Below are 14,140 nucleotides of genomic sequence, written 5' to 3' on the forward strand. Positions count from 1 at the left end.
TTTTAGCGCTGCCTGGTTTGTATTCCAGTCTCTGTAAACCCTAGAGATGACTGTGCGGGAAAATCCAGCAGTTTGAGAAATAATTAGATCAGCCTATCGGGTATCAACAACCATGCAACATCAAAAGTCACTTAAAATCACGCTCTGGTGCTTAGTTTGAACTTCAGCAGGTGGTCCTGACGATGTCTACATGCTTAAATGTATTTAGTTGCTGCTGTGTGAGCGAAAAGGAGGAATGGTGACAATTAAAAAAATTTACTAAAAAAAAAAAAAAAAAAAGACAGAAGACTAAATTCATTCAGTAACATCTTATTAAATAGTTTTAGGGACAAAGAATAAAACATTTTGTTGCTACAATTAGTTTACACAATTTATATTCCAGAATGTTTAGCAAACTTTACTCCATTAAATATACATTTGTGTTTTTACATCTATTTAAAGTTTCTCAGCTTGTTCTTGGATTTATATTGGTAATGTGTTAACATGGACAGAAAACAATGTTAGAGTAAAAAAATACAATATGAAAAGATCATAAACAGGATTCCACCAAACCACAGATTTGAAATAGGGTTAAAATGTATTTACTTTTTAAATAAAAAGTACAAGAAAATGGTGCGCTTTCCAGCATGATTTAAGATTCAAAGTTATGATTCGTTTCTTACAAATATTTGCTTGCAAAAACATAAAAACTATGTATATAAAAAAAAAAAAAACATTTAAAAAGATAGAACACTTAATACACAGAAGTATAGTCTCCAGGTAATGACCCCTTCAAAATAACTGAAAGGGATTGATGTCTTTGTGTTACGCACCTTATGGTCACCTTTTTAAGAGCCATGTGAATGTAATTCAAACCAGAAACAATGTTTTTATTTTGTTTTTTACTGTAACTGGCTGCTTCTTTCACAGCTGTGCGAGAGGTGCATGTGTACTAAATCCTACAATAAGACAGGAGTACAACAATAAAAAACTGGAGGAAGCTGCCATGAGGCACAAAGACATCCCATGTTCATCTTCACATTAAGCGATAAGGCAGGTTTCACTCAGCTGCTTGATAAACAACAGGCTCTTAATAAGGTGACCAACGGGTGTGTCCTCCTCCTGCATTCAGAAATGGTGACAATAAAAATTCCAGAGGAGAAAAACAAGGTACACCAATCACGAGGACACAGATGCATCTTCACTGCAGGACCAAGAGTGTGCAAGGAGAGACTGATGTGATGGGAGAAGTGCTGGTTGCATGAACATGATATGACACAGAAAACAAGGTCGCGAGTCGTGTGCATGCCAGAAATTTACTACAGCAAGGGCCAACCCCCCCAAAACTACCCTCTATCTCTGTGGAAGCTGCTTAAAAGTCTGACTTTGATCACTGCCAGCTCTCAGAGCTAGGTTACATAGTCACGACACATCAGCTGGAGTGCCAACAACACACTGCTTATTTTACCAACCACCTGGTAACGTCCCTTTGCAGGTCAGCCAATAATTTAAACGAGGGAGATGAGGTTTTAGATTTACAGTTTCCGCACGTCAGTTATCTCTAACCCTGGGCTCTTTTGTGACATCATTACTCTGTTTTTTTTTTACCATGTACCCTGGATGGTCATTCAGTATTTTGGAAAAAAATCAGTCTGCGACCTCGTAAGGAGTTTCAGTGGTATAGTCAACGCAAATTATATTATTGTAATTGCATATTTTATTTGACAAACAAATGGAAATCTATAAAAATGTCCCAACACCTTTAACCCTACCTAAAGAGTGACGCCCCTGTAGATATTAAGGTTCACATAATTAATAACTATGGTTTATTTTGGCGTAACAAAGTATGAGACGTCACCAAATCAGAGCAGTACGCCATAAATGGAACTACAGCTGGACCTGTTTTCATTAGGTCATTAATGTTCACACCTCCTTTAAAGTCTTCAAAAGCACTCTAGTAATATTTCAGGTTTCCAGGTTAGTGTGTATGAAGTCATCTGGACCCCAGTCTTCTTGGCACCATTACATGTGCAAACAGTACTTCGTAGTAAAAAGGCCCTGATCTGTAAATTCTGAACTATCCAGTTCGACATTTAAAAGTGTTCATCTTTTGCTTTCAAATGCAACATGATAGAAATGGAATGAAATAGAAGCAGCTTTTATATTACGTCAGAAACAACCCTTTTAAAGCCTCTCTCGCCGGGTGACCTTCTAAAAGCACCGATTGGAGCTGGGGCGGAGGGCAGGAGTAGCTGTCAATCATTACCGGTCTTTACAGGGCTTCAACAAGTAAACTAAAACACACTAAAAATTCTGAAAGGGACGCATAAACCCGTTAGACTTTTTCTTTTTTAAAAACCCCCCATAAATAAATAAATAGCTTTAATAAGAGATAAAAATGGGGGAATCTGGAATGAGACTAAACTAATCACGTCTCTCAGTAGCAACAAATGTCAATGAAAAGTTTTGGTATATGGTAACAGAACAGCAGAAATACAAATAAAGAGCTTTGAGCGTTTTGGTTTTATAAAAATCTCAAGTGGGCTACTCTTTATTTCTATGCATCATTTTTTTATATTGTTGCCAACTCTGTGGTATTTTTTTTTCAAAAGCTGCTCTTTATACATAAAAGCAGCAGAGGCACACAGTGTGGTCAGAAAAGAGTGGCTCTGTTTTTGGGGTGGGGGGCACGCCTGGGTTAATACCGTACAGACTGCAAATGCTTTGAAACTTAGTAGGAGATGAAAGAGAGCGCGTATTGATGACTGAGGGAGAGCAGGAATGTGAAGAAAAAGTCATGACCAGAGTTAAACAAGTAAACATTGATACGTCATGACTGTCTGGGGAAAAAAAAGAATCCCCCCCAAACTGCCACACTGCACATGTGAGCTGATGAAGGGCACAAAAGAAAGAAACTGTTAGATTTATATACTCTATAGTCAACAAAATACACCGTCCTTACCTCCCAGTACAATTATATAGCCTTTAGGTAAATCCTACCTTAATATACATCCACAGTGACCCCAAAACTGTGAGACAAGTCCCACACGGAGCCGTGCGAGAACACTTATTCTCATGTCATCATTCATCAGTTTCATATATATATACACACACACACTCACACAAGGTCTCCCTTACAAGGCCACATGTCCGTTTACTGTGCGCATTAATGCAGCTCTTATAAATCCTCTGCCATCACCATGATGATAGAGGTATTATTAAAAGCTTGTCTCATTAGTTAAGAGCCAGCATGTAAAGTAAATAAAGGGTAGCAGATTTAAATTAAAACTTTAACGAGCATGTTCAGGAAAGGCAGAGTTTTGGTCCTTTAACAACTGATGAATAATACTGACATAATCTAAATAATGTAAACCGGTATGTTAGTGATTTTCTTTTCTGCCCAGTAATATGGGAGAGGTCTTCTGAATATTAGCACTTCATTATGAAATAATATGGGATGTGAGCCTCTTTAGCGTGAGCGTGTTTTACTGAAGAATCTGTGAAGTGACATTCTACTTTGAACTCAGGAAGGAGGTACTACAAAAATAAATCTCACAATCACTTCACATGGCTAAGGGGACCTTACAAACTACTTCCATCATTCTGCATGACCCCCTGTTGTGCAATGCAGTGCTCGTGCTAGATCTACAGTGGCTGCTGGTGTGTGCATGTGTGGTTGCATAACAAATCCAGAGGGGAACGATTCCTAACATGATGCTCAAGTCCCATATTTCAAATCTACTGTGCTTTGAGAAGAATGTATGCAACATAATTTGGGCTGTCTCAGTTAGCAGCGATCACGAGTGAGTGAGCCATTAGACATTCAGCTCCGACTGCCTGACATCCATCTGTCTCCTTCTGGATTACTCCATGCACACATGCACACAAACAGACTGATCTCCACATGGTGACATCTTTTATAGCATGCTGTGGCTTGCTATAGCATGCTTAAAATAGCATAGTGGGAAGTGGGAAGAGACTGATACAAGCTATAGAAAATAAACGCATATAGTGACAGGGTGAGAAGGGGGGGGGGTTGGTGCATCACATTTTCTTCCACACAATCCAGTGCCGCTTCTGTCCTCCACTCCCCCATTATGTTGACTTAGTGTACCATCCCTTGCTCCCCAAAATTCAACCATTTTAAGGTTTCTCCAGCTTGCTGGTTATACCCGACTCTCTCCCAGTGCTGCGCTGCCCTCCCCTCCCTTTGCCCCATCCCCGTGTCCCATTCTGTTCCTGCAGGCTCCCTGTAGCCGCCCCCAATGGTAGCCTGTGAACGTTGGGCTGATGGGGAAGTTCTTGAAGATTCGGTGTCTGCGGATGAAGTCCATTCCAAACGGCAGGTCGTAGGATCTCATCCCTTCCAGTTCTGCTGCACTAAGACCAGAACCGCGTTTCAGCTTCCTAATACCTCGTTCTTCAGGAGAACCTGAGGATAGAGAGAGATTAATAATGAGTGTCTTAAAGTTCACAATTAAAAGTCCAGGCTAACAAGGAACAAGCTCCACAAGTCTTCTGCTGCTGCTGTGACTTTCTGATGTTTCTGAACATGGAAAGAAATTCGTAAGATGCGCCTCCGCCCATTCATCTTTAGTTGATTTTCCAGGTGGCAGCAGGTTACGCTCAGACGACTCTCTCAGCCATGTCTTCTTCCACCTTTCCCAGCATGACCTCGAGGATCAGACATACGACCACCCCCACATGTAGTGCCTTGTACGATACCCGTACCTGCTTGGCAGTCACAGCCACATGTTATGATCGTGTTCCTTAAAAACTTTTTTGCACGTTCCAACAAACTACCATCACTTTCTCAAGCAGCAATAACTTAAAACGCTATTAAATGTGAAAACAGATTCATTCTTGTTCAAACTAGTGAAATTAAAAACCTTACCAGGGATGGTATTGTCCAAAATGAAGGCGACAGACCCTCCGACGAACATTGCAGTGGTGAGGAGCACATTTAGCACTTGGTCAATTTCAACAATGCCTGAGAAAGACAGAAGTCGTGAATGTAGTACAATTTGTTTTTGAAGTTACAGCACTGACACAAAGTTAAACTGATCTAAATCTCTGGACTGGAGAAGTCACTGAACTTCTGATTGACAAACAACTACTTCCTGACCCACAGCACTCTCCTACTGTAACTGGTGCTCCTTGTAAAAGTGAAAATGAGTGACTGAAAGTTTGATTTCCCTTCTGTGCACTCACCGGTGACCAGTGGGTTCTGTTTGAGGTAGTTCGGCAGCATCAGGCCAAAGAAGATGGAGAAGCCCAAGACGAAGAGGTTTCTTGAGGAATTGAGGTCGACAAACTGCAGGTTGGACAGTCCCACTGCTGTAATCATACCAAACAGGGTGCAGAACAGCGCTCCCAGGACTGGGTCAGGCAGAGAGGCGAAGAGGGCACTGAATTTACCCACAAGCCCCAGCAGCAGCATCATGGCAGCTCCATACTGGATTACACGCCTGCTGCCCACCTGGAGAACCAATTAAGACTTTTAAAACACCTTTTTAAATAAAGAGCAGGTAACATGAATACAGAAAAAGTAAATAAAGAATAAAAAAAAAAAAACCCAAAACCTATAGTGTGTTACCTTTGTGATTCCCAGGACGCCTATATTTGGACTGGAGGAAGTAGAGCCATTTCCTGTCCCGAAAAGACCATCCAGCACACAGGAAATGCCTTCTATAAATATTCCCCTGCAGAGACAAAAAAAACGTCATAATTATAGTTCGGACCAGACAGTAAACTGCTTGGGCTGTTTGTGACGAACTACTGAAGTATGAGAGCGAATAAGGAGTTGGAAAAACAAAGGTTACCGGTTGATGGCATGGATGGGAGGCGGAGGAGCACACGACAGCCGAGCGCAGGCGTAGTAATCTCCAATCGACTCGATGATGCTGGCCACCACAGCACTCATCATACCTATCACACCTGCAGCAGTCACCGTGGGAACGCCCCACTGGACTGTAGAGGTAAAACATGCTGGTATTTTTATCCATCATCATGCTTAATGCCAACTTTAAACTTTCATATTATATTTCTGTAGTCAGTCTACAGCATATATACAATTTGTAGACTTTCCTCTTCATTAACACACTCACAGGGGTAGGGGATTTTGAACCACGGTGCTACTAAGAGGATCCCTTGACGTGCGTCTGTGCGGGCGTAGAAACCGTATTTGTCCTTATCTGGTGGGAAGACGTCGGTCACAGTGAAAATGAAACATAACAGCCACGACACGAGAATGGCCATTATGATCTGCATGAAAGAGAAAAGAAAAAGCTTATCAGACTTTTACATAACATCAAAAACATGAAAAAAAAAAACAACAACACCCTTTACCCTTTTTGTATATGTTTTTATTACTTCTCTCCAGCTATCTGATTATATGCAGAGTATGTGAAAGAAATCATGACCTTTTGGGGTGTATGCATCAGTTTATTAAATTAAATTTGCCTTGGTTATACTTAGACTTGTTTATCCTAGAAGCTAATAAACTAATACATCAGGAGGTGAGTGGATCTTCTTTGGATACAGCTTTGTTCACATCATGCTGTCTAACTTCACATGTGGACTAAACCATTCTACACATTTGGACTAGGAAAAAAAAATTCATTTAATGATTAGTTTAAAAGCATTGCAGCATAAGACCTGAGGCCAATAAAAAGACAAAAGTAATTTGAGATCGTTTCATGAAAAAGGTATAAATTAAATTAAGTTAAATTAATTAATTTAATGGTGTTTTTAATCACTTCACCAGCAGGGGGAAGAAAGAGACTGATTTACACAGTGCTCAGACACCACCTGGGGAGAAGGACATTGGCTCTGCTGAATAATTTGTGACTTACAAGAGAGAAAAACATTAATAATTGGAATGAAAGCAAAAAGTCTAGACACTGTTTGTATGCAGGCACTTACAGCATGTTGTGTACTTACAGGAAACATTTTGAAGACCTGGAGCCTATAGGATGTCCAGCCCTTCTTGGCTTTGTAGATGGGCAGAGGAAAGTGAACATTTCTGGCATACTGAGAGAAAAGCAGCACCAAGAAGATAGTCCTGCAGAGAGAACCAATCCTAAGTTTAGTGGTGACATGTTATACCGCATATTCTCTGCATGACAACCAATTCTGCAAACATATTCCTTTAAGTCCTGTCTATGTCTGACAAGGACTCCAGAGGCTTAAGAGCCAAACAATTATCCTAACGGCCCAAGAAATTAGTTGCAATTACAGCCACAATACCTCAATCCCTGTGGGCGAGAGAAGAGGCCCTCGAGCTACAGTGTAAACAGCTATGACACAGCAGAAGCTGATGTCACACCACCTGAACGTCACATTATGAAGTGCATCATCCTTCATGAGTCAGCCCTCTGTAGCTTCACAGCCCACATGATCCAGGGTTAGGTGCTTTCTAGATTAAGTTTTAGTGTGGTCATCTTAGCCACTCAGGTCTGGCTTTAACTAGAGAAGACCCACCCACCTGCTGTTTCAACCCTCTGTCTGTGAGGGGCAGCCAATCAGAAGAAAGCTGTCTTAAAGGGAGAGACGCTAGGACAGACGGGCTGAACCAAAGTTGAGTATGAGATAAATAGGGATATTTTATTTAAACTGTAAATCATGCAACGCTTCTATAGTAGAGTATAGGAATATAATTTATATGGAACTGGAAAGCACCACAATGTTACACCACAGCTGTCATCAAAAAAAAAAAAAATTAAATGTACCTCTAAATGTATCATGACAAAAACATTTAAAAGGAAAACTATGTTGTTTCCACAACTGAAAACAAAGAAATTAAATTAAAAAAAAAACAAACTTGCTAAGTAAGTCAAAATGTTGAATCATCTCAACTCAGACATACCTTGAACTTTTGAGATACTAACCCGAAATTTTGACTTACCGATGGCATGTTTTCCCACAGACAAACAGACTCTAGATAGTGTCTTTTTAAAGACACTGTTATTGAGGACACATTGGCGTGTCCATACTTACAGCATAGCAATGCCCCAGTGTTTTCCAGCCCTCTCCCCTGCAGCCTGGAAACCAGACAAGCCAATGAGGGCCACGGTGGGAGTGATGGTCAGAGGTCCGATGTATTTCAGGAGCATCCCGGGGAGACCCAGCATGCCGATGCACACCTCAACCATGGATGACACAATGATGGCACCTTGGATCTGTCAAAACAAAAATAAATAATAAATAAATACATTTCTGTTCTGCAGAAATATGTGAGCGCACACACACACACACACACACACACACACACCAAGATTCATGCAAAATGAACATTTTCATAAATCAAAACACAAAGTAAGGTTTTATACATGAGGCTATTGTGAGACTGCTCACTGTCAGTTTGCTTAGTATTAACTAGGTCTGTTTACACTGTACTTGCACATATCAATACTTAAGCATTAAATAAAAACCCTCAAATTTATGAATTAAAAGCAAACACTGTGTGATTGTATAGCACAAGGTAACAGAATCGGCAGCACTGACAGCGATAATCCTGTTTGCCTGGTCTTTCTGTTCTCCTCTGTCACATTTTATCAAACGTCTGTTCCTTCATTCAACAATCTGATTCAGTCTGATCGAGTTTCGCCTCATTCACGTGTCACATAACACACAATTACTCAACCGGCTTACGCAAATGCAAAAGGTTAACGCAAATTAAGAGCATGTGTCACACAAACCCAAACCCTGCAGACATATAGAAAACAGTAATGTCTCTATTTTAGCAGCATATATACAATGTTCAACTTTTTAAACATCAGCTTAACAGACATACTTTTCAAATTTAGTTGTTCAAAAATGTGTTATTTAAGTGCAGTTCAACAACATTTAGAGAAAACCTGCAGTAAAGTCAGTCACCCCTTCCCACAAAGATGTGGTTTGGAACAGTGTGAGTGAGTGTATGTGTGAGCGTGTGCATGTTTCTTTGCCTTACCTCTCGTATCCTGGGCTGCCAAATGTGCTCTGTGTTGAGGAGCTCTGTACCGTTTAATGCTGGAATATCTGCTTGTGGAAAAAGACGAGGAGATGAGCGATCAGAAACCAACGAATCACAGATCTTTCCCACTGAAAGCCAGACAGACCATTCAGATATAATATATTGTAAAGTAAAGATAGATGACAGTCCTCTCTTCACCTGTGTTGTTGCACTTCCATTTCTCCAGTGACAGGATGGCTCTGGCTGGTGCGAGAAAGGCGAAAGCACTGGCCTGAAACAAAGGAAGCCTGAAAAACATGAAAAGCTCACTTTAGATATTAAACACTTAAGCCAACTAAGCCATCTCTTTAAGAAATAAGAGAACCATTTCGGGTTAGTTGTGATGTACTGAACAAAAAGATGACCTTTTTCAAAATGTATTTATTGACAGTTCACAATTTAAAAACAGGATTATTCAGCCTCAATTCATAATTTAATTGGAGCCAAATCCGCTTGTCTAGGGTGAGATACTCCATCTAGCTGAGGTGCTGTGAAACACTTTCACTAGCTGCATAAAATGTTTTGACAAGAGTCAAAAACAGACTTCACATAAGCTGAATTTCATCAAAGTTGTAGAAATAGTTTAGGAAGTGTGGCTGTTTAAAAATTAGTCACATTTGGGACATTTTTGCCAAACTTCAGGGGGTTTTAGTCATATCTGGTTTCAATTAAGAACTTCTGATCTGTAACCCTAGCAGTACAATCATTAAAAACTAGACTAGACCAAGTATCATTTTTAGTTTCAGTGAGCCAAAATTAGATGAGTGTTCACAAGTACTCCCCCACATGCTGCTCCACCTGACCTTGATTTCCATTTTTTAAAAACATCACTGACAGTATTGCATGAGAATACACCTGGACTGCTGCTGACTAATCTAAGGACAGTTAAAAAGAGGAGAGGTAGTGGGAAGGAAAAAGGAAATGTTTCTTAAGAGGAAGTGAGATTTCATAAGCGCTAATTATGATTTGGCAGCACATCTGTTTGTTTCGACTAAAAGTCAGTGTTTTATGTACAGCTGCTTCTTGTCAGTGCAAATATACAAATCAATGAAAAAGAAACTCCAGAAAATTTAATTTGGGCCTCAAGATTGATGGTTGGCTCCATAAAACAAAATATTTTTAACTCAACTTTATCCCCGTGTTTTTACCCTTTTCATGTTTATTATTATTGCTGTAATGTTTTCTTTGCTTTTCATTTTTAAAATCTGTTTCTTCATGTAGGCTTCATGTGTGCTTCAATGTGTAACTGTAAAACAAATCACTAAACATTTCTGTGCATACAAGTCTCATGTTTGCAGGTAGCAGCTGTGCACACAAGCAGGACACTTTGGGTAAAAAGAGAGACACTTTCACCTTTCCTGGAAAAGCATTTTGCCCTTTTTGATTGACCTCACTTGGCACGATGACTCAGAAACCTTCACTGCATATCACCCCCACCCACTTTCCACCTCTTTACAGCTCTGCACGTGTTCTTCTGCGTCATTCCTCAGTACACATCTCCAAACCTTTTCTTCCCCCCCCCCGTCCTGCATTCAGTCTATCACTGTGGATACGATCGAGTCAGTCACTTGATAGCTGAAGAAATCTGAGCAGGGATGAATATGTCTGTAACCAGTCTTGTTAACAGGTTTGAAGGTGCAGTTAGAGAAATAGTCAGGTGAAGAAATATTTAAACGTTGAGCACCAACATGACATTCTAATGAACAGAGAGAGGCCCAGAGGACTGATGGGCTGGGATATGCATAAATAATCAGCCTAGAATAACAGTTTTCGTTCATGCTGATCTGCCTTTTTCTTCATTTCTTTTTTTTTTTTTTTTTTCATTGTTAGGGAGTTATCTGGGACATTATAAACAGTCCAGATGTGATGGAGTATGACTATTACAGATACACTGTTGCTGTCTCTCCCTTTCCCCCCTGCTTTTATCCTCTCCCTCCCTTAGTGGTTTCCATTCAGTGACATTTCTCTGGAGAAACGAATCCACTGAGAGATGGACAGATAAGCACCATCTGTGACATCAGGGCAGCACTGCCTGAGAGAGGGGAAGCTGCTGGTATGGCAACAATGACGGGCTTAACAAAAAAAAAAAAAAAAAAAAAAAAAAGACCAGACTGTGTTTCAGTCTCCCCCCTCCCCATCTTTTCTATGAAAAAGCAAAAACTGAGCATGTGATTTATGTTTTTGATGTTTTTGAGCACTCTACTACACAATCAGTAAACATATACAATTAACATATTTAGTGATCCTTTTTCTGGCATTTATAGCATCATGTAAGACTGGAGATAAAGTTTATATTTTGATAGAAACTCATCAGTTCACAGGGAAAAAAAATTATTTTGCAATTACAGAATTTACTTTTTAAACTATAATAACTAATCAGCAACTGAAAAAACAAAAACAACAAAACAAAAATCTGTCCTTTTCTGCTGATATCAAAAGCTGATATTAACCTCAGCCTGATGCTGAGACATTACATTTGTGGCTGATAATTGGCACAGACACTGAAAGATGTAGATATTTACCAGGCAATCAGATTTTAGTGGGATGCATTATGGGAAAAGTGGGATGAAGCACTGTTGTGGTCCTAAAACACAGAATATTTTCACTACATTGTTAGACTATGTCTTCAGACGTTGGAGACCACTAACCCTTGCAGATCTGTCAGTTTTGTAGTCTCCAGATCTGTTCTGTCACAGAAACATATCAACATCTAAATGGAAATGAGGACTAAACTCAAATGTTAAAATGCAAGTTGTATAGAGTGTCTGAAATAGTTTGCCACATTGTCCAACAGGGGGCAGCTTCTTCACTTTCAGCTCAACCCATTATATGTCCACATGAACTGTCTGTAAAATAAGTTGTGGGGAAAAAAAGGACAAGACAATGGGCTAATAAAATTACCAATAAACGTAAGGCTGTTTGCTCAGCTTGCACAAATCAGTGACAATTCAGGACTCAATCACTTTCTGAAAGTATGACAGCCCCAATTAATGTTTCATGTATTACAGTTAATAGTGGAGGAACTGGCCAAATGTATCAGCTGTAGTTGCTATGAATTTATTAGTTGTCAAAAGGGTTTCAGAGGGTTTAATTTACTTGGGGTTGTGCTGTTGTCCAGTGACTCATCCTTAAAAATTCTTTTTTTTTTTTTTAATGAAAGTACAGACCCAGTTACATTTGTGATTGACATGACATTGACCAATCAGCTGAAAGGAAGAAAAATAGGGTCAAAATCCATACTTGGAACTTGAGTGCAGAGTTGCACACGTATTTTTTGGCCAAGTCCACACACACACACACACACACACACACACACACACACACACACACACACACACACACACACACACACACACACACACACACACACACAGATTTACAAGTACAAAATATTTATGACCACAACTTGAGCCCATAGAAGTGCACTGAGATGACTCCGGAAGCTATTTCAGTCAAGTAAACTCACTGTTGCTTTCAAAACAAACAGCCTGAGATCATACGAACTTCGTGACAAGGTGCATTAGCCGGACAAAAACAGCCACTTGAAGATGGTTATTGTGAATAGGATAACAACAGGGTCAACAACAACACTGAGGTAAGCTGTGGTGCTAAATGATCTTCAGCTGGACTTGAGAGGCTCAAAGTAAGCTATAAAAAGGGTCCACACACCATCGCATCACCAGCAGCAGCCTAATTTGTTGACAGCTCATAGGTTAGATCCATGTTTACGCCAGAGTGTGAGCTTATGCAAGTGTTGCAGCAAAAATCGACCATCTGAGCAGGCATAATTTTTCCTAATTGTCCTTTGTGTATCGCTTCTGGAGTGGCCTTCTACTGCTACAGCACATCAAGGATTGATGTGTTGATGCTCACATGCCTACCTTAGTTCTAACAAGTAACCTGAGACTTTCTCTCAGCTCAAACCTTTCTGGAAATTTGTGTGTGTCTGTGTCTGTGTGTGTGTGTGTAAAACCCCAATAACTGGGCAGTTTCTGAAATACCCAAACTGCCACCAAAGTCACGCAGCTGGGTTGAATGTTATCAGTTCCTCATTGTGTTTGAATGACTAACTGCATCCTTAATGTGATTGTCTGATTAGAGATTTACAGGTGACCACATGTAATGTGATGAGTGTATATCTTTTTCTACAAGGTGCTAATTTTTAAGCCACTATTTGTCTGTTAATAAAATAAAAGGAGGAGGCAGGATAACTTTCACACACTTTTTTCCTTTCTATCAAAGTATCAGTAAAAGTCATCGAGTCAGTGTTAAAATGAACAGCCAGTGTGTGCGTCTGTCTGGGTTTATATGAGTGAGGTGATTTGGCCGGTGTTGCTGCTGCTGCGCAGCATGATAACGAGACCAAGACTCTTCCACAACAGGATTGAAAGATTAGGTTTAATAATAAAAAAAAAGGAAAGAAAGAAAACGAGCCAGGGTTCTCTCGCGCAACTGCTCCTTCTTTATGAAAGAAAAACAGCACCTCTTGCCATCATAACTCAACTTTCATTAAAACAGACCCCAGAGATGTGATAATATCCATGACAACATAACATTTTATACCAGTCATTATTTTCTGGCAAGTGATAGGAGTGATATAACCTTAAGAGCTGAATAAGGGTGAATCACGGATTATAAAACATACCTCACATTAAGCATGTCTGATTTTATGTTCGTCGTAAATAACAAACAAAAGTAGAAAGTGTAGAAATAGTGCAGAGGGACCGTTACCAAATGAAGAGTTTAATTCTTTGTATTTCCAGAAAAACAAGTATGAAGACAAAACACGATACATTCTTGAAAAAGTGGGTCAAAGCAAATCATTCCACACATCTAAACTGGTAAACAGGCCATCCCTCCTGGAAAAGTCACTACTGACCAAGACATGCCCGTGGTTAATCAGTTATTGCTTCCGTGTTTTTCACATTGCTTGGCCAGAAGTGATGCAATAGAAGAACCACATGTTGTCTCAATTTCATAAAATATTACAGAAACACAGCAGAGAAATTAAAATGCTACTCATCCATATTTTGATAGAAACTACACGTAAAAGATAAATAAAGCTTGTATGTAGTAGTGCGTATCTATGTGGATGCAAATTGGACTAATCTGCAGCTCTAAATTAAAAAGATGCAATTCATTTACTCAGTTCATGTAACGCCTAAA

The 14,140-nt window shown here is 39.8% G+C and overlaps 1 protein-coding gene across 7 annotated transcripts in view; it reads right to left on the reverse strand.

Moving 5' to 3' along the window:
• Positions 1 to 293: 293 nt before the first annotated feature.
• Positions 294 to 14,140, reverse strand: part of slc23a2 (solute carrier family 23 member 2) — a 38,594-nt gene continuing 24,747 nt past the window's right edge. For all 7 annotated transcript variants that reach the window (XM_040050970.1, XM_040050969.1, XM_040050972.1 and 4 more), the window contains 10 exons: positions 9,134 to 9,222; positions 8,933 to 9,000; positions 7,978 to 8,159; positions 6,922 to 7,042; positions 6,087 to 6,243; positions 5,802 to 5,949; positions 5,576 to 5,681; positions 5,191 to 5,458; positions 4,874 to 4,969; positions 294 to 4,411 (listed from right to left, as the gene is read on the reverse strand). In XM_040050970.1, coding sequence (XP_039906904.1) covers positions 4,146 to 4,411; positions 4,874 to 4,969; positions 5,191 to 5,458; positions 5,576 to 5,681; positions 5,802 to 5,949; positions 6,087 to 6,243; positions 6,922 to 7,042; positions 7,978 to 8,159; positions 8,933 to 9,000; positions 9,134 to 9,222 — 1,501 coding nt within the window. In that variant the 3' untranslated portion in view covers positions 294 to 4,145. The remainder of the gene's footprint in view (positions 4,412 to 4,873; positions 4,970 to 5,190; positions 5,459 to 5,575; positions 5,682 to 5,801; positions 5,950 to 6,086; positions 6,244 to 6,921; positions 7,043 to 7,977; positions 8,160 to 8,932; positions 9,001 to 9,133; positions 9,223 to 14,140) is intronic.

The sequence above is a fragment of the Simochromis diagramma genome, unplaced genomic scaffold (assembly GCF_900408965.1).
Source record: "Simochromis diagramma unplaced genomic scaffold, fSimDia1.1 OVJJ01000131.1, whole genome shotgun sequence".
NCBI classification, from domain to species: domain Eukaryota; kingdom Metazoa; phylum Chordata; class Actinopteri; order Cichliformes; family Cichlidae; genus Simochromis; species Simochromis diagramma.